The sequence below is a fragment of the Lates calcarifer genome, linkage group LG19 (genome assembly GCF_001640805.2).
Source record: "Lates calcarifer isolate ASB-BC8 linkage group LG19, TLL_Latcal_v3, whole genome shotgun sequence".
In the NCBI taxonomy this organism is placed as follows: domain Eukaryota; kingdom Metazoa; phylum Chordata; class Actinopteri; family Centropomidae; genus Lates; species Lates calcarifer.
Window position 1 is genome coordinate 16,356,474 of NC_066851.1, and position 21,925 is coordinate 16,378,398.

The window sequence follows — 21,925 nt, forward strand, 5'->3', positions numbered from 1 at the left end:
AACACAATTTCACCCCACAGATCATCACTTCTTCAAGTTTAATCAATCACTTGTCCAAAATTCCCATAATAAGTTACATAACTGTGTATCAGGAGCAATTTCAGGCTCAGTGTCTGGCTCAAGGACACATCATTGACACACAGACGGGAGGCTCTTTATCAACTGACCCACAGCCGCCCGCTCACAGATTTAATCAAACCACGCTCAGCATGACACCAAAATCTGATATATACCAACTAATACTGGCCAAGAGTAACAATCTTAATATGAATACAGGTGTAAAACAGGTTGAACGTTTCAGACCGAGCATCTGACTTCTGAATATGTATTTTTACATGAGAAATATATATAAAGATAATCTGTCATGAATAGTGTATGTTATCATTACATAACCGCATCAGTGTTGCGTTTCCTGTTGCTGCATGGTTTGTGTTGTTGTCTGGACTAGGCTGACTTTGTTGCACTTGTTGTCATTTTGGTATCTTCCTGTCCCGTGTTTGCATTTCTTTATCTATAACATCTACTCAAAAGGGCTGCAGTGAACTGACAGGCTGGCTAACACTGGCACATTTACAGAGATTAATGTGTGTTTTCCTTTTAAATTAAGACCGTGAGATGAACTGAAATGCTTTGGTGGATTCCAATTGGGATTGGGATAGGGTTTTTTTTTTTTTTTGACAGTTAACAGAAGGTACAACTCCCTGTGGACTACATCACAATAAAAATATTCAAAGCAATCCTTCAAACTGTAATACCTGCTGGAGCCTCTGAGTAATGGGCTGAGTAGGAATCTGGGTTACAAAACCATCAGTTTCTTCAGGTATCGATGTGTATTACTGATTCTGACTTTTACAAATGTCAGAAAACAGCAGTACACATCGATATCTGAAGGATAATGAGGCTTAACAACTAAAACCAGAGTGAAAATAATGGGAAAAAACCCATCAGTGATAATGACGAATGGAACTATGAGCAAAGAAGTGAAATCTATTCATCAGGAGATTTTCCTCTAGCAGAGCATAAAAAGCTCATCCCTGCTGCATGTTTCACCTTGATTTTCAGAACTCCTGTTTGAAGAAAAAAAGCTGCAGCTGTCAGAGGAAATCTCCACATCAATGATGAGATGCCAGCTGATTTTTAAAGTAACACCTGTGGAGGAAAAAGAGAAGAAAAACCCTACCTTGAAAGTCGGGGACAGGTAGTTCTTGAGGAACCAGAACTTGACAGGAGTTTTGGTGTTCTTCAGAACTGACAGCATCATAATCCTGAGAGGGGAGGAGGAATAAAAAGACTCTTGGGAACAAAGCTGGGAGAACAAAAGTACTAACATCAATAGTCTTTGCACAAATAAGAAGTAGGGATGTTACATTTTGAAGATTTTGGCTGATATGACAATCCCCCTTCTCCTTTGTCTGGTCACATCTCTGACACTAACCTGAGGAACCTCTCGTACAGGTGCCCCGAGGCCACAGAGAAGATGTTGATCACGTCGTCTTTCTCCTGCTTTGGCTCCTCCATCTTTCCTCCACCTGTAAACCCTCTGAAAGGCAAGAGACAAAATAAAACAGGTTATTCCACAGATTACACATTTCGAGATAAAAAAATAAACGCAGAGACACATTCAAATAAAAGACATCCTTGATTGGAGAGAAATGCTGCTCTTTGTAAGCATGTACTGGTGGTGCAAAATATAATCAGGGCTGCAGTTGAAACAGTTGTGTTCATATTAATTAAGTACCTTTTTGATTAATTGTAAAACTGTCAGAAAGCAGCAAAAAATATTTTGTAGGTTCAAAAGTCAAAGATATTCAATCGAGAATTTTTGACATTTTTGCTTGAAAAATGACTCAGACAATTAGCAACCAAAAACAACATTGATTATGATTCTGTCAATTGACTGACTGATGAATTGACTTGTTTCAGGAGCGGGAGCAGGTAGGTTTGAACCACAGCTGTACCTGGTCAGAGATTTCCAGAAGCCAGTGTCATTTTCCTCGGTCCCATCGCTCAGCAGCTCTTCATTGAACTTGTCCGGTTTCTTCTGGACCTGATCAACATGCAATTTTAAAATCAATTAGTGAAACAACCAGTGGGAAAAGTTCTGGGTGTATTACTAATCATTTAAAAGCTAAAGATTTATTTGTCACGATTATTTAAATTCTAAACGAGAATCATTTTAAAATGAATCTGTAACATCTGATAAAAGTTAGACATGCTTGTTTGTATATAGACAATATATTAAAGCCCACAAGTGTTAGATTTGAAAACTTGACATAAGCAACTCTTAGTGGTAACACCAAAAAGATGTGGTGGATAATATAAATACGTAAATATTCTTCACAGAAAAAACACCCTCTGGGAGAAATACATAAATAAATTCAGTTAAAGCAAAATTGTATCCTGAATCCATGGAATTGGGACTACACATCTATATTTGGACTTATTTGTTGCTTCATTTATGAATTTCATTATTAAAAAATTCAAAATTCTCGTTCACAGCATTTTCGAATGAGTTAGATTTGGTCTTCCTGCAGCCACTGTGTGTCCCATCAAAAGTTTAAACTGAGTAAGAATAGCAGTTTTGTTTGTAGTTTAAAAGTGTGTCTGCATGTGGCCACATCCATGATGTGTAAAATTTCCAGTGAAATGTATAATCTTACCCATGTAATTTATGCACCTACTGTACAGTATAGGTCCTGCATTATGTAAAAGGCTAAACACAGACTGGAGCCTCTTCTCCTCATTAAAATTTATGAGATATTTGAGAAATTGAGGAGACTTGAAATGTTGCAACTCACTCTCTGTCCTGGATTTGGTTTTGCTTATTTTGGGGACAAAAATTAAATCGGCTCTGTGTGTTGAAGGGCATACAGTATTCCTATCACTGTTTCCATGCTGCTGTGCCAGAAAAGTCATCACTTTATCAAAGGCGGACTGACCTTGACTTTTATGATCCTGCTCTTGAAGTTGTTAAGCACGACTATAACGTCGTCCGAGTCTGCCGGGGAGTCTGTGCCGTCGTGGCTGCAACACGGAGATTGAAAAGATAAGGAAAATATTAGAACAGAAAGTTTACAACTAATATTTAAACTGTGACACAATATACTCTCTGAGTTCTCACCTGTAAATCTTATAGATTTCATCAGAGCGTCCTTTCCTGAGCTTCAGGATCCAGGCGCCTGGGTTGGCCTTGAGCTGAAAGTAACCCTACAGAGCACATATTTACAGTGTTTATTACCATAATAAGGGAGGAATCCAAACACTCTCTTGTCTAAGGTGTTAAAACAACAACAACAAAAGAGGACCAGAGGTTGAACCTGCAGCTTACCAAGTTTGCCATGACGATAGTGTCCACAATGACAGGATCAGAGGCGGTTCCCAGGGTGAACTGGAGCCCACGTGGCGGCTGGCCCGAGCTGACGTCGAAACAATGGCCTTCCAACAAAAGATGCTCCAGTTCGTACTCTGCTGCGACAATATTCTCCACCTGCAAAGCACCAGAGGAGTCGAGACAAACAAGGTTTATTTTGTGCAGCCCAACGTCAATGTCCAGGGACTTTACAGACACACGCTAACAATGGTTCCTGAATAAGTCCCTCAAGCTGATGTGGAAAACTCTTGGAAACTTCTTAGCATAAACAAAAATTCAAGGAGACATCACACCTCTTGGGATGAATGTGGGTACAACAGGAGGCAAAGCCAAGGTAAAAGACAATTACAAAAAAATTACAGAAAGTTGTTATATTTCATAAAAATATACAGTCAATTATTATTAGGAACTGCACAAAAGTTACTGGGGAACCAAATGTTATGTTTCACCTTGTAAACACTCTTCCTGAGGTGTTTAATGATTGTTTTCTTTAAACTTCAACATCCTCTCCTCAACAGGTAAAACAGTATAACAATGGTGAATTGGTACAACTTATTTAATTTCTAACCTGAATTTAATCCATAATATCTTTATGCACACATCAATAAAAGCCTACTACAGAGACAGAGCAGTTGTTCTCTGCATACAGAAAAGTGAGAGTTTTCTTTTTGACGTAACTTTTTTAACTACATTGCAAAGGAACACTGAAATAAAATATTAATTTAGGACAAGAGAAAAGCAAGAACCTAACCTGCTTCTGCCAAAAAAGTTAGACTACCTTACCTTCAGTCAAAAGAAAATTATACCCAACCTGTTTTCTGACACCTCTCCCCTTTAATATTTTTCATAAGGGTCTTTAACACTGTCAAATTAAAAATAATTCCAGTGAAATTAGCCAAAAATCCAAATTAAGTGGACAACAGACAGAGTTTCTTGCTGGAAATGGGTGAAACAAAAAGCACTTTGAGAAACACTTTTAAATATTTCACCACTACCGATACCGATTAAGCCCCAGACACACAGGTTTTCTCATGTACCTCTTCCAGGTAGATGTTGTCCAGGTCGTATCGGGTGTGCACAGACTCGACCATCCAGCTCTCGGGAGTGTTGAGGTTCAGGGTGAAGAGCGGAGACTGAGGCATGTCCAGGAACTTGGCCATGGGGCCAGGAGAGAAACTACTGTCGGTCTGAAACGTAACCTCTGGCTCCAACACGTAACGGTAAAAACTGGAAGAAAACACAGCAACTAACTTACAATGCAGGTGCAGGAGCCTTCATTGCCTTCGACTACCATAATGGATGATTATCACTGGGCATATAGGTGGCTGGTTTGAGTCTTTATTATATACAGTCACTGGTATGAGTATACAGAGACAGTCTGTGTCCTCACCTCTTCAAAGGCATTTCCGACAGTTTGGATTGGCAGTTCATGAAAACTCGCAAGTTGACGTTTACCAGCTGCTTCAGCACCTGCAGGTGTCGAAGGGGAACGAATGTTCAGAGAGAGAAAGAAAGACAAGTTAGACAACATCACAGGGAGGTCATATATCAACTTGACTGATCAGTATCAAACAGTTAAAGATGGATAATCCAGTCCAACTAAGGATCACTATCACTGTACCAGTAGGAGAGGAGCGAGTTTTTGTGCGTCCCTGGTCACTGGATCTACCACAGCAACAACATCAAAGTACACGTCTCCCTCCTTTTGGACGGATCTTCACAGCACTGCAGAAGGCACATTGATATTAACAATTAATTTTTAATTATTTCCTATCAATTTTTGGGTGAACATAGCACACAAGTGTTTTATATTTCTGTATTCTGTCTGAATATTTGGAATAAACCTATGATTTTTTAAAAGAATCTTACAGCTTACATTACATCACCATGGTAGAAAACAGATATTTTTTTTAAAATTCACTCCCCAGGGAAAACAACGAGGCATGCTTGTCTAAAATTTTATGCAAGAATTGCAGCTTTACCTGTAACGGTCATCAGCAAAGTCATATTCAACCCGAGCTTCTCCTTTGGGCTGAGAGGAGAGCAGAGCATCCACCTTCATCACAAGGTCGCTGGCCCTGAGAAAAGAAAAGCCCTGGGTTAACTCACAAAACTCAACACAATCTGAAAATATGACTTTGTGAGGTTTCCTGAGAGGACATGACCTTGTGAAAATGAAATAAAACACCTGTCTTCCTCAATTCCAAACTGCTGGACTTTGCTTTTGATTCGCTCTCCAGATGTCTTCAGGATGATGCTCTCCAGAAGCAGGAAGTCATCCTGGTTAAACACCTCCTCCTCCTCCAGTGGCCCTATGATCTACAAATAAGAGACACAGAAATGTTGATTAAATTGCTATAGTAATTGTAGGAAAATGTTATTCAAAAGTACAAACTATATTTGTTCATGTCCTCATATTTTAGTTCAAGTTTAAAGTTCTGTCAAGAACAAGAAACAAGACTGTGACTCACTCTTCCGTTGCTGATAACCGCTCTCTGTCCTCTCTTCAGTTTGAGCACGTCTCTGCAGTAGGCAGCGTGGGAGAGCAGGAAGTCAAATTTGGGACCCTCATACGCGCTCTTGAACAATGACACATCCATACCCTGAAGGAAAAATAGAAAACTTGTGGGCAGCTGATAAAAGGGAAAATTAAGAGTAAAAATAAAGAGTCACAAGGCTTAACATGGGCAAAGTGTCTCAACAATAACAGCACAAGGAAACAGTATAATTTTGAATCACGATTCTGATACAGAAAAGTGAAGCTGTCTGTCTCCCCTCACCCCAACAGCAAACTCTCCGATGTCAACACCCTTCTGCAGGGCTGCGGCGGTCTCTTCTTTAGCCATCTTGGTGATGAAGTTCTTGGCGTTGTTGGCAGATTGCGTCTGCATGGCTGCCCAGATCGCTCGCGTCACACGGCTTGTCTCAGCAGGATGGAGCATCCGACGGGTTGTTGATCATTCCCAGTCGGACGTTGTTGCTGGTTTTCTATTGTGGAGCAGGTGAGAGGTAAAATAGCAAAACAGCTGATCTTACAAAACTCACTGATGGCAAAGGCACATTTAAACAGCCCCATTGATTACCAATGCAGTGGTGTTCCACTGCAGTGTATTACATCAGACAAAACAAAAACTTAAAGGAACAGTTAGATATTTTGGGAAGTCCACTTATTGACATTCTTGCTAAGTCATTCAAGAGAATTAATACCACACTTAGTTTTGAATATTGAAAATGGAGCTACTTAGCCTGTTAGCTTAGATTCAGCCTAAAGACTGAAAATAAGGATAAACAACTAACCTGAAGGTAACAAAATCCACCTGTTTTCTTGCTTATGTGTGGGACTGTTTCTATTATTTAGTGAAATTTATAGATGCTGGTAAGCAGACTTTGTTGCCTTTGGACAGATCCAGGCTAGCTGTTTCCCCCTGTTACTATTATTTATGCTAGGCTATGCTAACAGGCTGCTGAATGGACAAAGAGGTATTGATCTTCTTATCTAACACTCTGCAAATATAGTGACATTTTTAAATTAAGTTTGCTCAGCATCATTCATTGGGGCATCACTGTTTTATAGTCCAAAGAGATGGTACAGGAAGAGGTTTCGTACCATGTGTCTGATGGCATCGTAAAGGAGCTGCCGTCCGGACGGCTTGTCAAAGTCTCCGACCACCCAGAAGGTCACAGGACGGATGTAGCCATCATCTGACAACGACAGAAGAAAAATGAGAGGTGGTCAGGATAAGTTACTGAGGTGACGCTTCGCACCATCTTAAGTGAAATACGTTTGGTAAATCTTACACAAATCTACATAGGTTGCATACTGGGTTGTAAGACAACAAAAATACTAGAACAATTCTCTACTCCAAATCTTGTGTCTTTTCCAGAACCTTCAAACTTTTTTCATTTCCAAACATCAAATCAAACTTTCTCATTGTCCATGCAGCTACAAGTGACGCCTAATGAACGGTCATGCTCTCCTTCAGAAAAATGGAAGAAACAATGTTAGATTTAAGTGAGCAGTTATGTAAACAATGTCTTTTAGTAGTTATACTTCAGACCCTAATACACAATTGTCACATGCGTAAATTAGTCATTTACGTCCTCTGAGAAATGCAACACAGATGGAGGAGTGGTGGTGGATTCAAACAAACGTCTAAACACTGCCAACAATGTTGTTCACAGAAAACATGGGAAAAAAAGAGCAAGTGAGGAGGAGTGGGAATAACAATGAGGAAAAGGGTGATTACCATGCCTGTTGGTGGTGGTCATCCCTGATGCAGGGATTTTTTTTTAAAACACATGAATAAGAGGAGGAGGAGGAGGAGAGGACAGAAGAAGAATACATGAAGAGAGTTTAGGCTTGAAGATGACTGAATTATCTTCAGTAGAAATAACATAAAAACTCCACAAACATCCTCTTTCACTCTGTGTTTGTTTTTATGTGACCGCTCTCCTGCACACTCTTACCTTTCTTAGTCATGTAGTTCATGCTGTTGGCCACAGCGGTGCTCTTCTCTTTGGTGTCCAGAGTCGAGAAGCGAGCATAATCATCTATAAAGTAGTTATCTGTAAAAAGAGGACAAAAAGGAATGAGCTGGAGATCATGCAGAAAATGCTAAAGATGATGTTTTTTTAAGACTGCAGAGATGTATGCATGTGAATGTTTACTAGGTGTGTAATGCAAAGCTACTATCGATATCTGTTTATGACACAAAAATAATCTATATTCAGATTTATAACGTACGCTGTCAGAATCTACACACAGTGGAAGGAGGTCCAGATGAAAATAAAGTTGGTCTGAAGTGTTTGTGGATAAAGATCTGAAGAGCTCCATGGCCATTTTTTCATTCACTTTTGAGATGATCCATAATTTGTCAGTTTCTGGTCTACTGTCAAGTCTTCAAGTGTACAAGGCTTCAGTGTCAGATCAGGAAAAAATAACAGTTGTACAATAACAGTCCAGCTTTATCCTGCACTGCACCACTACTCAGGTCGAAAAAAAAAAGGTTTTTGAGGACAAGCCTCACTAAATGTCTAAAAAATTAATACTGCAGCACAATTTCAGATACTAATTTTAGATATTAGTGAGAGTATTAGAGTGTTAGTACATTTCCAGATTATGTCTCTGTATTCCTTTAAATCCCTACTGTGTACTCACTGGTGTCAGACAGATCCAGGTATGTTCTGCTGGTGGACAGCACTCTGGGGTTGATGCGAGGGACAACGTTGGGCTGGTTCATGATGAAGTCCACAACGTCGTGATCTGTAGCCAGTTCGCCCTGCGAGAGCCACATGGAGGTGGTGTTTAAGGCCAAGTTCAGAGAGGACACTGTCGCATCTGCAGTAACAGTGAACTGTTACTGCAGATGAGACAGTGGCGCAGGAGGTCCTTGTCTGCCTGCCTTTCATCCCTTCAGTTAAGAAAAGCCCTCTCGAGATTTAATAGCTTTTTTCCCACTGCAGTCAGTGGCGGTTGTGTATCGACTGAAAAGTTCTTCTGCGACAAGTTCGGATTAAACATTAAAAAGGACAAAACAAGAGTGATGACTAACACCCTGTTCAGCACTAACACTGGAATAGCAACCAAATTAAACTATGCCCACTGTGCTTAAATGCCTTAGAAAACCTGAAGGAACTAAATCAAAGAGTTTGCTTGTCTGAGTGCTGGACTGACATTAAAACAGGAGAGAATGACAGATGGCACACTCACAAAGATCCTGTCTGAAGCTCAATTTATTCTATCACTACAATCCTCGACAGTGTACTTGTAAAGATGAACAACTTTTTTCAATAGCTCCACATAAAAGAAAAAAAGTATTTAGAGCTCCTCTGCTCATTTCCTTTACATTTTTATTTTTCTTTAAATTGAACTGTGTTTTGTAAGTAAATTACAAAACAAAACAGCACAAATGATTATCCAGACTATACCCCTGAATATTATCAGTCTGCAGAGTCCACAAATTAAAATTAACTCTCAGTGAACATGTAATTTGTTGTATGAAGTCTTATTTGATGAGATTAGACTAAGTTTTGTTGTTAAAAATGAGAGAACATATCTTCAGTTTCTTGATGGAAGAAGGAAGAAACATTTTTTACAGACTGTATGTACATATGAGCACATCAGGAATATCCAATAAGAACTCAATGCATCACAGCATTTATGCAAAGTAAATTAAATTCTCATCAAATATGCACTTGTGTCTACACAGATAATCATGCAATTGCTTTGAGAATGAATTTTAAAAAACAGAAGAGTGTTATTCATCAAATACACACCTTTATTGACTATTTTTTATTCAACCATAATAAAACAATAGTGTTAAATTATGAAGTCACTGGTACTAAAAATCTCACTTAAGCTCACTGTCTCACAATGACTGTGAAGTGTGTGTGTGCTGACTGACCAGGTAGACGGCTCTCTGGTAGAAGGAGGTGGTCTCCAGGATCTTTTGCATGGTGACTGTCTCCAGTTCGTCCGGGTCCAGCTGTTCACGCTGGTAAGGAATGCCATTATACATGACCACGGGGAGCGGGCCCACTCCTGTCTGCTGGTAGTACGCCCGGCCTTCCTAGTAGACGGCACATAAAGAAGTATTACCTCAATTTGCATGAGTCTGAGCGGGACCTGGAGAAGCTAATCCAAGCTTATGTAGATTTAACTTTTCTAACAGTGTCAGGTCAACACCAAAAAACTCTTGGGGCAACTACAAGGTGTCTAAGTTCAAACAAAAACAAAAAATAAACACATCACACAAACTCTCAAGTCTCTCCACTGAATAGAATTGATTCTAAAATCCTATTTCATGTCTACAAATCACTTACTGTGCTAAGACCAAATAACATTTCTGATGTGTTTTCATCTTATGAATCTTTAAACACTCTTGCGTCATCTGAAATGTGTCCACAGACAGTTTATAGTATCAGTATGTCCAACACTGACCATGTTCAAATCTAAAACTTATGGATCAGTGTCGGAGAAAACATTTATTCCCTGACTTGCCAAGAGTTAGCTCCCTGTGTGTGCAAAAAATTACTAATGGCAATGTAACAATGTTGGCTTTGCCTTTCAACCTGACTCACCTTCCTGTTGCTGTCATAGCTGGAGTCAGCTCCCAGGACGCTGCTGACCTCCACGTAAGGGAACCTCTTCTCCAGCACCTTCACCACATCCCCAACACTCAGCTGTCCACCAATGGACACCCGGTTAAACATCTGACAGGAAAGGAGGACATGGGAAAGGGGAGGACAAAATTAGTTAAGAGTAGCACAGCTTCTCTGCCTGTCTACGCAGGTTTTTTCAGTGGGTGTCAAACTCATTGACATCATTTTATCAGACAACAATCAAGCCTCTTCTCTTCTCATTAGGTTCTTCATTAAAGTGATGGTGAAAGGTCGACTCACAGAGATGACAGCTTCAAAAGCGCTTTGGCTGTCCACTTCATCACTGATGTAGTTGTAGGCACGGACAAGTGCCACGCCCGCGTCCTGCATACCGTCTATGTCATCCTCGTCTGACACCACAAACACCAGCCCGATCCTGAAAACACAAGCAGAGAGCAAATAAGTTTCCAAAACAAACTCTTATATGTATATTAGACAGCTAAAAATGCAGGGCGTGTGCTGTCTCCCTCATCAGTATTCAAACAAACTGACCATCCCCAGATGCCACATGCAGGGAGGTATCAAAGGTCTCCCAAACCTGCCTGAGAAAACTCCTAAATTAAAATGGATTTTAACTACACGTCCCTACAGACGACAGGCTGCTGCAGCTTTTTATTTCATTTTCCTTGTTTTTGCTGTAACTGTGGAGCAATAAAAAGTATTGTGTTGCTGTTTTATTGAAATATTCATCAGAAAGTACATAACACATAAAGAATCTATTTTAAGAGCTTTACGCTCTACCACTTCCCTGATGACACAAACACCAACCTGAGTGGGATGTTGTTCGCATAAAACATCTCTGCAACACTCAGCAGCTCGGCAGCATTCTCCTGAGTTGGGTCCAGAATGATCACCTGCAAAACACACACACACGCTGGTATTTTTCCACAAGGATTCAGACCCATTTTGATTCACAAGGGGTTTGATTAGTCAGGCGTGGACGTACCAGATTGTGAAAGTTCTTGCGGATCTGTCTGATGACTCCTGGGAAGGTTGGCCTGAGCAGCTCCTGCACGTTGTATGGCCACGAGCTGTACCTGTGGTCTGTCTCCAGGTTGTTAATCCACTGAAAGAAGAAAAAAGGAGTTTATAGAGGAAATGACAGCTTGGCCCCAAGAGTAAGAGATAAGAAGAAATTACATTTGACTGCTGTGGGCTGCCACAGCTAACAAATATTTTCACTGTCTTTTAATCATTCTAATTTTTTTTTTCAATCGATCAGTTAATTATCTGTTCCTTCACAAGTTTCCAGGCCTCAAGTTCTCATCTTCAAAAACTGCTTGCTCTGTTCAACTGACAGGCCAGAGGATATTTGGCATTTTTGCTTGATGAAAGCAGTTTATTGGTTTAATTTTTTGTTGACTGACTAATCAGTAAATCACACTACAGAAAAAAAGTTTGTATTCATAGAAACCTTTAAAGGTTTTTTGCAAGTTTGCAAACATCTCTGACCAAATTTTTTAATTTAGCAACCCCACTGTTGTTTTTAAAACCTTGCTTATATTTTTCTAAGGATATTTTAGGCAGTGTAATTACATAAATAAAGCACTTACAGGTTTTCCAGGATATGTAGGCGCTATAACCAACAAATATTGACTGAGACATTGTGCTGTTATAAAGTAACTTAACACCAGCACCACTGATGGGTGTGGTGTCACCTGTAAGCACAATCCCCCAACAGTGTCCTTGAGTGCACCTGTGCAACTCTGCAGCAAGGTGAGGCAAAGTTAAACATCAAAAACAAGATTATCCTGAGTTAACCCTGAGTTTTTTTTTTTTTTCATTCTCTGTGCCTAGCAGAAAAGCGGGGTGCAATCATTTGCAGGGAGAAGATTTCTTACACTGATGGCAGGGTTGCGGATGTCAACGGCGTAGTCAGAGTCGGACGGCTGGACGTTGAGCTTCAGGATGTCGTGGATGTAGGGCGTTTCGATGTGCAGGGAGCGCAGACCCTCCATCACCCTGGCCTCGCTGCGAAGCACCTCAAACACACTGTAGGTAAGAAGGGACAGAGGTGAGTCAGTATTTGGTCATCTACAGTAGGGTGTGTGCCTTTCTGTAGGTGTGAATAAAAACCTGAAACTAACAACATCATGAAAGAAACTGGCAACTGTTTTGATACTCGATTGATCATATTTCAAGCAAAAAAGCAAAATATTCTCTGGGTTCAGCTTTTTAAATGTGAGGTTTGGCTCTAGACTGAATAATAAAAGTTTGATTTTATAGGTTTGAGAAGATAAAATGCATTTCTCTGCTGAATATAGAACAACGGCAATTTAACAGCAGCTTAATAACTAAATGCTAATATACTATGCTAATATATTGCATATGTATAAATGACTGTGATTGCATGTGTCTACCTGAAGATGTCTTGTGTGTCAAGATCGATGTGCAGCCCATTGATGAACAGGGCTGAATCCCCAGGCTGCAGGCCCAGAGTCCCTTTGAAAAACTACAGGGAGGGAAACATGACAACATGACTAAACATCCTGTTCACATCAAACTGTAGAACTTCCCATTCAACTCCAGCTTAGCAGATCGCCACGTAGCACGTAACGTCAAAGCTGGCCATCGCATAGTTAATTATAATGTAAGACCAGAGGCAACAGTCAACAAAAAGCCGTAACGAGGCCCGTCGACAGCTCCAAACAAGCACTGACAGCTCTGTTTAAAGTCGGTCTGTTTAGAGCAATCAAACCCCCTACTAAACAAATCTAATTATTAGAGAAAAAGTGTGCGAATGCGTGTGTGTGTGTGAGAGAGCCTGGCTGGGAGAAGCTGTGGATGAATGTATGTGTGTGTGTGTGTGTGTGTGTGTGTGTGTGTGTGTGTGTGTGTGTGTGTGTGTGTGTGTGTTTGTGTGTCTGCACAGGCAAAAGGAAAAGCTCAAAGTCGTTCTGGCGCAGTCAAATCTCATTACAGAAAGACAAAGACATCAGATTAATCATACTCCAGACACTGCAATTACAACAAGACATGATTAACACAAATATTGTTCATCCCACTTAAACAGTGTATGTGTGCAAGTGTATGTCTGTGTGTGTGTGAGAGAGACAGAGAGACAGAGAGAGAGAGAGAGAGAGAGAGAGAGAGAGAGAGAGAGAGAGAGAAAGAGAGAGAGAAACGTCTGCGTGCAAGTGCATGTGTCCAAACTACTTCAATCAATAATCATTTCTCGCTGCAGGACTCAGTGCGCCTGCCGAATGAATCACCGATTCAGTAATTAGGACGTTTGCTGCTCACCCCCACCACCCACCCAAACTCCTGTCTGCACACCAAGATAATGTGAGCACAGCTTGAGGAGGAAGGGAGGAGGGAGGGGGAGTGAAAAAACATTTGACAAGAAAAAGGGGTGATTACCTATTCCATTAGCAGGGCAAAGCCAAACACATTGTCAGAAACCAAATGCTTTTCAAGTCAGACGTTGTTTGCAATTTATCTCATAATAAAAGGTGAGAGGAGCAAAACAAAAACAAAAAGGGCAGTTCTCATTTCGAGATATTTCCCTGAAGGCGAAGGCCAAGAGGCCGGGGCACTGTGGTTGTGGTTGCATGCAATAATGCTATCTATTTTTCTTCATTTTTCTTCTTTATTGCATTAGATTGGTAAACAGCTAAACCTAAATTATCCCTGACCAGTCAACAACACACCAGTCAGCAGGAAAGTAAGAACACCGGCATGCTGGAGACTGAAAGGACTGGGGAGTGAAAGGGGATGAAGAAGTCAAGCAGCTGTGATGATGTGGGGAAGCTCTCTGCTTTTTTCAGGCCAATGTGAATAATCATATATATACAGTATAGTGTCCTGAACATAAAATCATAATATGACATAAGATCTCTTTCTATCACAAAAGATTGGAGGAAATGATCCCATTTGCAGTGAAGCAAGCTATTTTACATCTGTCAACAAAATAAAACAGAAACAGGGAGTCCTGGTGATCCCACATCTCTCTGTCTCTCTTCTAATTTCCTGTCAGCTCTCTAAAAACTTAAACTTGAAAAATGACAGTAACAGAAAATATAAAAGCTAAAATCCCAATCGTAAACCTCACTAGAAATTTCATAGAAAATAGAAAATAACCTTACTAAATAGAAAACAAAACAAGAAACAGCAAAAGTGTATTGAACATGAATCACAAAAATAATGGTCATACAACAATGCTGTGATTAGACCTTCAAAGATGAGGCTGGCAATATTCCATTCTGTCTTTCTCAACAAATTCCATTAATAGGCCAAAACCAATAATGTATTGATCCTATTAATAAGTATTTAAATATTTTCTGTGTAGCTACTGTCTGATGTTGTTTACAATGTTCCTCTGTGCCATAGAGCCTCGGTGTTGTCCAAAAACACATAAATAAATGATAATATTATATAAAACTGGGTGACATGTAACATTATTTGTGCCACACAAACAATGTCACCCTGCTGCAAGCAGATCACTAAATGTGTATTAATCCATAGCTGAAAATAGTCCCCTACACATGCGCTTTGCTCAAAGCTACAGAGTCCAGCTACTTCAGGAAATTGTTTTGCCTTTTTTTTTTTTTTTAATTAAACAATATATCTGTCATTATTAGATTTGCATCTTCAGAAGGAATAAATGGACAACATTGGTTTGAGTCACTGAATTTGTTGGCAGAATAAGATCAGCCTTACCGTGTTAGATGAAAGAGTTAAAGAAAGGATAAAGAGGACTGATGATGATGAAAGTGTAAGAGGTGAATGGATGAACAAACACGTACCTTCTGATTCTCTCCAATCTCTTTACGGATCTCAGAGTTTACCACTGTTTTAGTGATGGACCTGTGAGAGGAAAAAGAGCAGATTGAACTGTAAAACTGCAGACCAGTCAATATCTGCGTAAAACCCAAAACCTCTTAGAGCAGCTGCTTCCTTTGTGTGTGTATGTTTCTTGCTCTTTCTTTACCTGGCTTTGGTGGGGAAGTTCTGACTGAGGTCTTTCATAACATTGAGGGCATCAACAGCGGGAGCAGCAAGAATGCGAGCTGCTGTCTGGAAACTCAGATCTATAAAAGAAGTGGTGGGAGGATGGGGAGGTAGGCAAAGAGGGCATAAAAATGGGAGAGAGATGAGTGGACAAAAGCAGAGAGGAGAAGAGGAAGCACACAAGAGGGTATGGAGAAAGAGAACACGGAGAGAGAGAAAGTTTCGACAAAATAAAAGCAGAGTGAGCATGTGTCTGTACTGCGTATACCCTCACAATGATGCTCAAAAGCTCAAGGGTCTGAGGAATAAAGTTAAAAGGAAATAAAGAACATCAGGTCCTTGAACAGTGAAATGTTAATGCAAAATATTATTGCGAACTCAACAACTTTCATATGTGAGGCTGAGTGGTGGTTTGAGCTAAATGCATCACCATGTTAACACTGCTGATATACTAAACACAGTAACCAACCAAGTACAGCTGAGGCTGATGGGAAAATCTTTTGTTCTTGAAGAGGGGTTGAATAAACCGAGCTACTGGGCTTGGTTGTAGATACTTGAAGACGTTTCGCATCTCATCCGAGAGGCTTCACAAATCTACCTGCTGCCCTTGATTCAACCTTTCTGGGATAACAACGACCTGAATGACTGACAATCTCCACAGACATCATTAAATTTTGGCCATAAACTTAAGTATCGGGCCAGTTGCAATAACTTTGACCTGATGAGCGCTGGATGAAAAGTGAAGGATCACAAGTGATAATCATCTTTGGGGGGACATGAATGTCTGTACCAAATTTCACAGCAATCCATTGAATACTTGTTGAAACAGTTCGCAAAAAAAAAATTATCACAAATGTGAACCTGCTGGCGGCAGCAGAGGAAAAGTCGGGAGATCACCAAAGTCATTAGGATTTGTCTTCTGGGCGCAGTGGATATCTCTACAAAATTTCATGCCAATTCATCTGATGAGAAATTTCATTCTGGACCAAAGTGGCATATCTACAGACAGACGGACAGGCATCGTCATCCCCAGAGCCATGTTGCTGGCATGGCTAAAAAAGTCATCAGTTAAGCCAATTAGCATATTAATTAGGAAATAATTTCATGTTAACATGCTTGTCTTAACATCTGAGGCATTAATTAAAACTCTTAAAGCATTAAAGTATTTCAGGCAGGATTAAGAATATAGACTAGAATATGATTACATATGTATATGTGATGATAATATTGTACAGAAGATATTGTATAAGTGCAAACAGAGCTTTTCCTTGTGAGGAAGGGTGAGAGTGTAGTGAGGATTATTTCGATGCAGTGAGCATCTCTGTAATGGTGTTGTAGCCTGTGTGATTATTAGCCCCTGGAGGTCTCCCTCTCTTTATAAACAGGCTGAGCTAATGAGCCCCAGCGGGGTGGAAGATAAAGACAGACGCCCACATGACAGTCTGACAGCGGAGCCTCAGCCGCATCTCTCATCCCCTCACATCCTTTATTCACCACAATCAAAGCAGCCTCATGCTTGCATCCTGACCACACCTTGTGGAAGAGACGCTGCTTTTTATGCAGGTTTTACTTGCATGCACAAAAACTAGCTTGAGATATGCATGAGGAAAGAAAAGTGGATGGAATTCAAAAGCACATATAATTAAGTCTGTGATTCATCTGATGATGTAACCCTAATCAATAATGCTTTTATGTTGCAGCAGAGCATGCTCTCATATCTGCAAGATATTATGACTCAGATGTATCAAGAGGACACTGATCGATTGTAGTCATTGATTACAGAACTACACATATAAATTTTCCGCTGCGAATTTCACTTATAGAATGATCTCACTGCTAAAGCAACAGACGCTGACATCAATTTTCTTTTATTTTTTATTCATGAATTTATGATCAATGGATGGGAAAAATGAATCAAACGAATGGAACAACTGAATCAACAACAATGTGGATGCAAATTCTCCCCACTGGATTTAGTTAACTTTCAATGCTTTCAGTGTGTCATGCGCAACGCGGGGGGTGGCTACAAGAGAACGTTTTAATCCCAGTTTCACAAATGGGAAATCAAAGCTGAACACACACAGTAAAAGACCCCAAAGGGCAGTTGTACGGTGCTTTCACTCATGTAGTTTGGTTTAATTTGGTCAAAACTGGTTTTTGCCTTTTACTTGTAGTTGAATCTGACTTTTTACAAACAAAAAGCTGTAAACATGAAGTTATACAGACAGAATATCAGCAGTGTTTTACTGCACTTTATGAGTTTACTTATTTCCTCTAGTGGTTACAAAGTTCTGACAGAGAAATAATTTATTAAGAAAATAAATTCTCCAGACTGCAACTAAAACTCATAAATAGTGATGAACAGGTAGAATAAGGACAAGCCATCGTGTACTGTAAAATATTACCTGGGGGAAAGTTACTGCGCGGTCACGTTTCCCTCCTTTTTACTGAGGAGCTGCCAAAATAAATGTTGGGAGTGGGACAGAAGCTCAACACACCTCTGCTTTTTGATCTTGAATAAATACATATAAAGATTTCCTGTAAGCTTAACTGTTCACAATCTACAGATGGATTAAAATAATGTTAAAATATTATCATATAATTTCTATGAAACTGTGAGGACAGAAAGGTCTTTGGGTCAAGAAACTATTGATTATGTTTTGATGGGGATGAGGGCCTGGGATTTCTGCCATTAGATAATTATCTTTTGTTAGCTGCAGCTATGAAACTAATGGACAGAGAGCTCAGTCTGAGTCCTGAGGGTATATTTACAGGATCATAAAATCGATTCCCTTAAAATTTAAGTGACAGAAATAATGCCTGCAGGTGTTAACAGTAAGCTGAGGAAGTGTTTAGTTTTGGTGCACGCTCTGAGGGCCTCGCGGTTTATTTTTGTTGGCCTGCCATGTTCTTGGCTCTGTCAGTTTTACATATTTGTTTTATTCTGCTGTCAACAGTCCATTAAGTAATTTCTAACTGATGTAATACCAGTACGCATAAACAGACGCTTCCTGTGTGGCCTGTTTGTATCGACAAATCCAATCATGTTACAATAAGAAACAGAAGAAGAGAACATTTACTGATGGTGGAAAAAGGAGACTCACCCTGCATCTGCCAGACTTTCAGAGGGGCCATTTCATTGGTGCTTTCGACTAAATGTTTCCTCAACTCTTTTAGCTGTTCTTTTAGCTCCGGGTAGAGCGTCCTGTTCAGAAAAAGACAGACAGAGTGCTTAAGTGCTTCTGCTAAATGCTTGAACAGTGAATTGCTAATTAAGAGGGAGTGGATGGATTCAAAGATGGATTAGTTTATTTTCAGGTTAGTTTATCAGAGATAAAAGGTTATAGTGATTGCTTTGAGGGAAGAGACTAGAGAGGGAAAAAAAGAGAAGAAAAAGTCATGGCTAGAGGGAGCGTGGTGCAGTTCCTGGAGCTAATCCAAGCTTTGAATTTTTATCATGGCCTGACACAGAGCCACTCACTTGAGTTTGCCAAAAAGGAATCCCTGGACCTCGTCCACCGGATCATTCTCTCCTATCACTGTAGCGTTCACCTCCGCCCCTGCAACCACAATCAATTAACTCGTTATTCACATCAGGACTCTGTTGGGATTACACAATCGTGGGCATGTGTGCATCGACAGAGTGTGTTCTTGTGTGTGTACCTTGGACTTGTGTGTCGTCTTTTGCCTTGTACTCCTGGCTTTTGATGGCCAGCTCCACTCCATACCCAGACAGATACACTTTCTTTCCACTTGGATTCTGGAGGCAAAGGGGTAAACATTGTAAAAAAAGATGAGGAGGAGAAGTCATCCTTATCCCTAACGTGAGTGTGTCATATCCCTTGAAGCGCCTTGACACGCCACTTGAGGATGCATTTCGGTGAGGGCTTAAATGCATGTGTAAATGCATTCAAAAGGCACCGGTGGTAGTTAAGTCAGTTAGACGGCAATCAAGCTGTCGAGTTTGTTTCACTGCAGCTGCACTGGCGGCAAATTTAACAATGTTTCCAATCCATATTCAACTAAGTAAGAAGAAAAAAAATGTTTGCCCAAGTGGCTTCTATTGTTAACTTCTTTGTATTCATCTTCGTCTCTGTTGTAAAAAATTAATCTTCACCTACAACATAAAAGGCTGCAAACACGTGCATGCCAACTACAGACGAGCAGCTGTTCCTTGCTTAGCGCTGAAGCCACTGACTGTCCCCTGATTGGACCCTGAGTTTTGAAATAAAACGAGAAAGTGTTATATGTTACAACCTCTCCGGTGCCCAGGACTTCATGCTTAACAGACAGATGGTGGGAATAATTTAGCATAATTACAGGGGAAAAATGACAAAATTGAGAGATACTTTTCTTCCCAGGTGTAAATGAGGAGCCCAATTAAACTGGAGAGTTTTTTTCAGGATAAGTATAAAGACAAGTGCTTTTAAATCATCATCTTGCCTCATGTTCACACAGAGGAAAATATACAGCGTATGCACATATTTGGGGACCTTTTATATTATACTATTATGGACAACTGTCTATCTATACTGGAGTAAAGAAAGGTTAAGTTCCTTACTTAAAACCACTGTGACAGCAGTTATAAAGGGGGAGAACAGTATCTGTTCATTTTTCGTGACTTGTCCTTAAAAAAAAAAAAACTTTGAGGTTTCACCAGACAACCCTCCATTTACAAGGGTAGCATGTTTCCTTATATACATAAATACATTAGATTTACTGATCACACAGCCTAAAATGGCTTAACGTCACACTGTAATCCACACTAACGAGAATGCAATTTGTTTAAGCTACCTGTATACTGTAGGAGATTCCCAGGCCTCATTTGGCTTCAACTGAATCATATCCAGATTAAATGTGCATTATGAAAAGTGCTATGTAATTCTTGTTGATGTATGTATGGCTAATTGCAGTTTTTCCACTGGTCATACCTCATTATATTCATTTATATTAATTTAGGGCCACAACAAAAAACATTTTCATTTACATTATCTGCTGATTGATAAAAAATGTCTGTCATAACTTCCCGAAGCTTAAGTTGACTCATTTAAATTGCTTGTTTTTTTTTTTTTTTTGACCAAACGTCCAAAACCTCTAAAAATTCAATTCAGTGTCACAGAGGACTAACAAAACCAGCAAATATTCACATTTATGAAGCTAGAACCAGTGACCTTTTGCTTAAAATCTTTTAAAAATGATTAATCAATTATCCAAATTGATACCAATTAATTTTCTGTCATTATCATATTTGTCATAATCGTTTTAATCTCAGTAATCTCAGTCTATCTAGTATAATTTTATCATTTACACTGGACCAAAGCAACATCATGCTGCTTACACACAGAGAGAGAGACACAATGCATTACCAGTGTATATCAATGTATGTATTCAATTTATAGGCAAACTCTGATGAAGACCTCAGTATGTGATGTATATTCTCAGAATAATGACATGTTGTCAGCTGTTAAACAGCTTCTTGCTTTTGTCCTTATGCAGGTGTGTCATAGTACTATAAATTGTTTTGTATTCATCATTCATACATCAAGTTCATCTTGTTCTTGAGTGTGTGTGTAACACCTACAGCCAGGTAATGGCGGAGCACGTAAGTCACCAGTCCTTCGCTGACTTTGGATGACACAGCTTGGTGAAGCCTCTGGAAATCTGGTTGTCCAAACTCAGCATAGAGGATGACAACAGGAGCATCAGGGTTTGATCCTGGGTATTTGTGGTCACCTTTGAACAGGTATGGCTTTGGCCTGAAAGAGACAGTAAAGTCAATCATAAGATGACTCATAAGATTGATTTATGACCCGCAGGTCTGAAGTGTACGTGTCTTTAATTACCTCTCAGGTGCAGTTTTCAACAGTGCTTCTAAACTTTCGGCATCGCAAGTCTTCTGTCCATGGACGCTGAAAAAAGCTGAGCAGCCGGACGGAGGAGGTTCATTGGACGCAATCTAAAAATCAGAGGAACAGTGGAATCGTTTGCAAACACATTTACAGGAATATGAGCCCATTCTCATCCATGTACAAGCCTTCAAAAACAGATTTAAGCCAACCTCCTACCTGCTGGAAGGAGTGTACTGTTGCAGAGTAGGCTCTGAGGGAGAGGGCGAACTTCAGCATGTTCACCTGGACGGAGCTGAGCAAGGCACTAGCTTTCTTCACTATCAGGTCATAGTAGGCCTGATCTGTGTCTGTGTGAACACAACAGGTGCACACATGTCATGTAAACTCTGTTATTAGACAGGCCTTCTCTCACTCTATTCAACAGTTTCAACACTCCTTTTTTAACTCTGTCACAGGAGTTGTGCTTCAACTTCTTTAAACACGAGCAGAGACATAAACGAACAGAACTACAACATAGTTTGCCGCTCTATTCTATCATGTTATTGCTTGCATAAGTGTTTGGGCCAAAACACTGACACTGCAACTGCTGCCAAGA

At 40.0% G+C, this 21,925-nt stretch overlaps 2 protein-coding genes across 2 annotated transcripts in view; one reads left to right on the forward strand and one right to left on the reverse strand.

Annotated features, from left to right (window-relative positions):
* The window catches only part of LOC108874860 (transformer-2 protein homolog alpha), a 147,012-nt gene that overhangs the window by 27,984 nt on the left and 97,103 nt on the right, over positions 1–21,925 (forward strand). The window lies entirely within an intron of this gene.
* uggt1 (UDP-glucose glycoprotein glucosyltransferase 1) overlaps positions 1–21,925 on the reverse strand; it is a 30,377-nt gene that overhangs the window by 5,542 nt on the left and 2,910 nt on the right. The window contains 33 exon segments of the mRNA XM_018663398.2: positions 1,181–1,265; positions 1,436–1,540; positions 1,959–2,047; positions 2,940–3,024; positions 3,122–3,207; positions 3,329–3,487; positions 4,408–4,597; positions 4,761–4,840; positions 4,992–5,075; positions 5,077–5,095; positions 5,353–5,448; positions 5,559–5,689; positions 5,842–5,973; positions 6,151–6,300; positions 6,302–6,358; positions 6,978–7,072; positions 7,838–7,936; positions 8,529–8,649; positions 9,775–9,939; positions 10,451–10,582; positions 10,772–10,907; positions 11,300–11,385; positions 11,478–11,597; positions 12,373–12,523; positions 12,892–12,983; positions 15,277–15,337; positions 15,462–15,561; positions 18,586–18,686; positions 18,963–19,041; positions 19,145–19,241; positions 21,063–21,237; positions 21,325–21,437; positions 21,547–21,677. Of these exon segments, the coding sequence (XP_018518914.1) occupies positions 1,181–1,265; positions 1,436–1,540; positions 1,959–2,047; positions 2,940–3,024; positions 3,122–3,207; positions 3,329–3,487; positions 4,408–4,597; positions 4,761–4,840; positions 4,992–5,075; positions 5,077–5,095; positions 5,353–5,448; positions 5,559–5,689; positions 5,842–5,973; positions 6,151–6,300; positions 6,302–6,358; positions 6,978–7,072; positions 7,838–7,936; positions 8,529–8,649; positions 9,775–9,939; positions 10,451–10,582; positions 10,772–10,907; positions 11,300–11,385; positions 11,478–11,597; positions 12,373–12,523; positions 12,892–12,983; positions 15,277–15,337; positions 15,462–15,561; positions 18,586–18,686; positions 18,963–19,041; positions 19,145–19,241; positions 21,063–21,237; positions 21,325–21,437; positions 21,547–21,677 (3,602 nt within the window).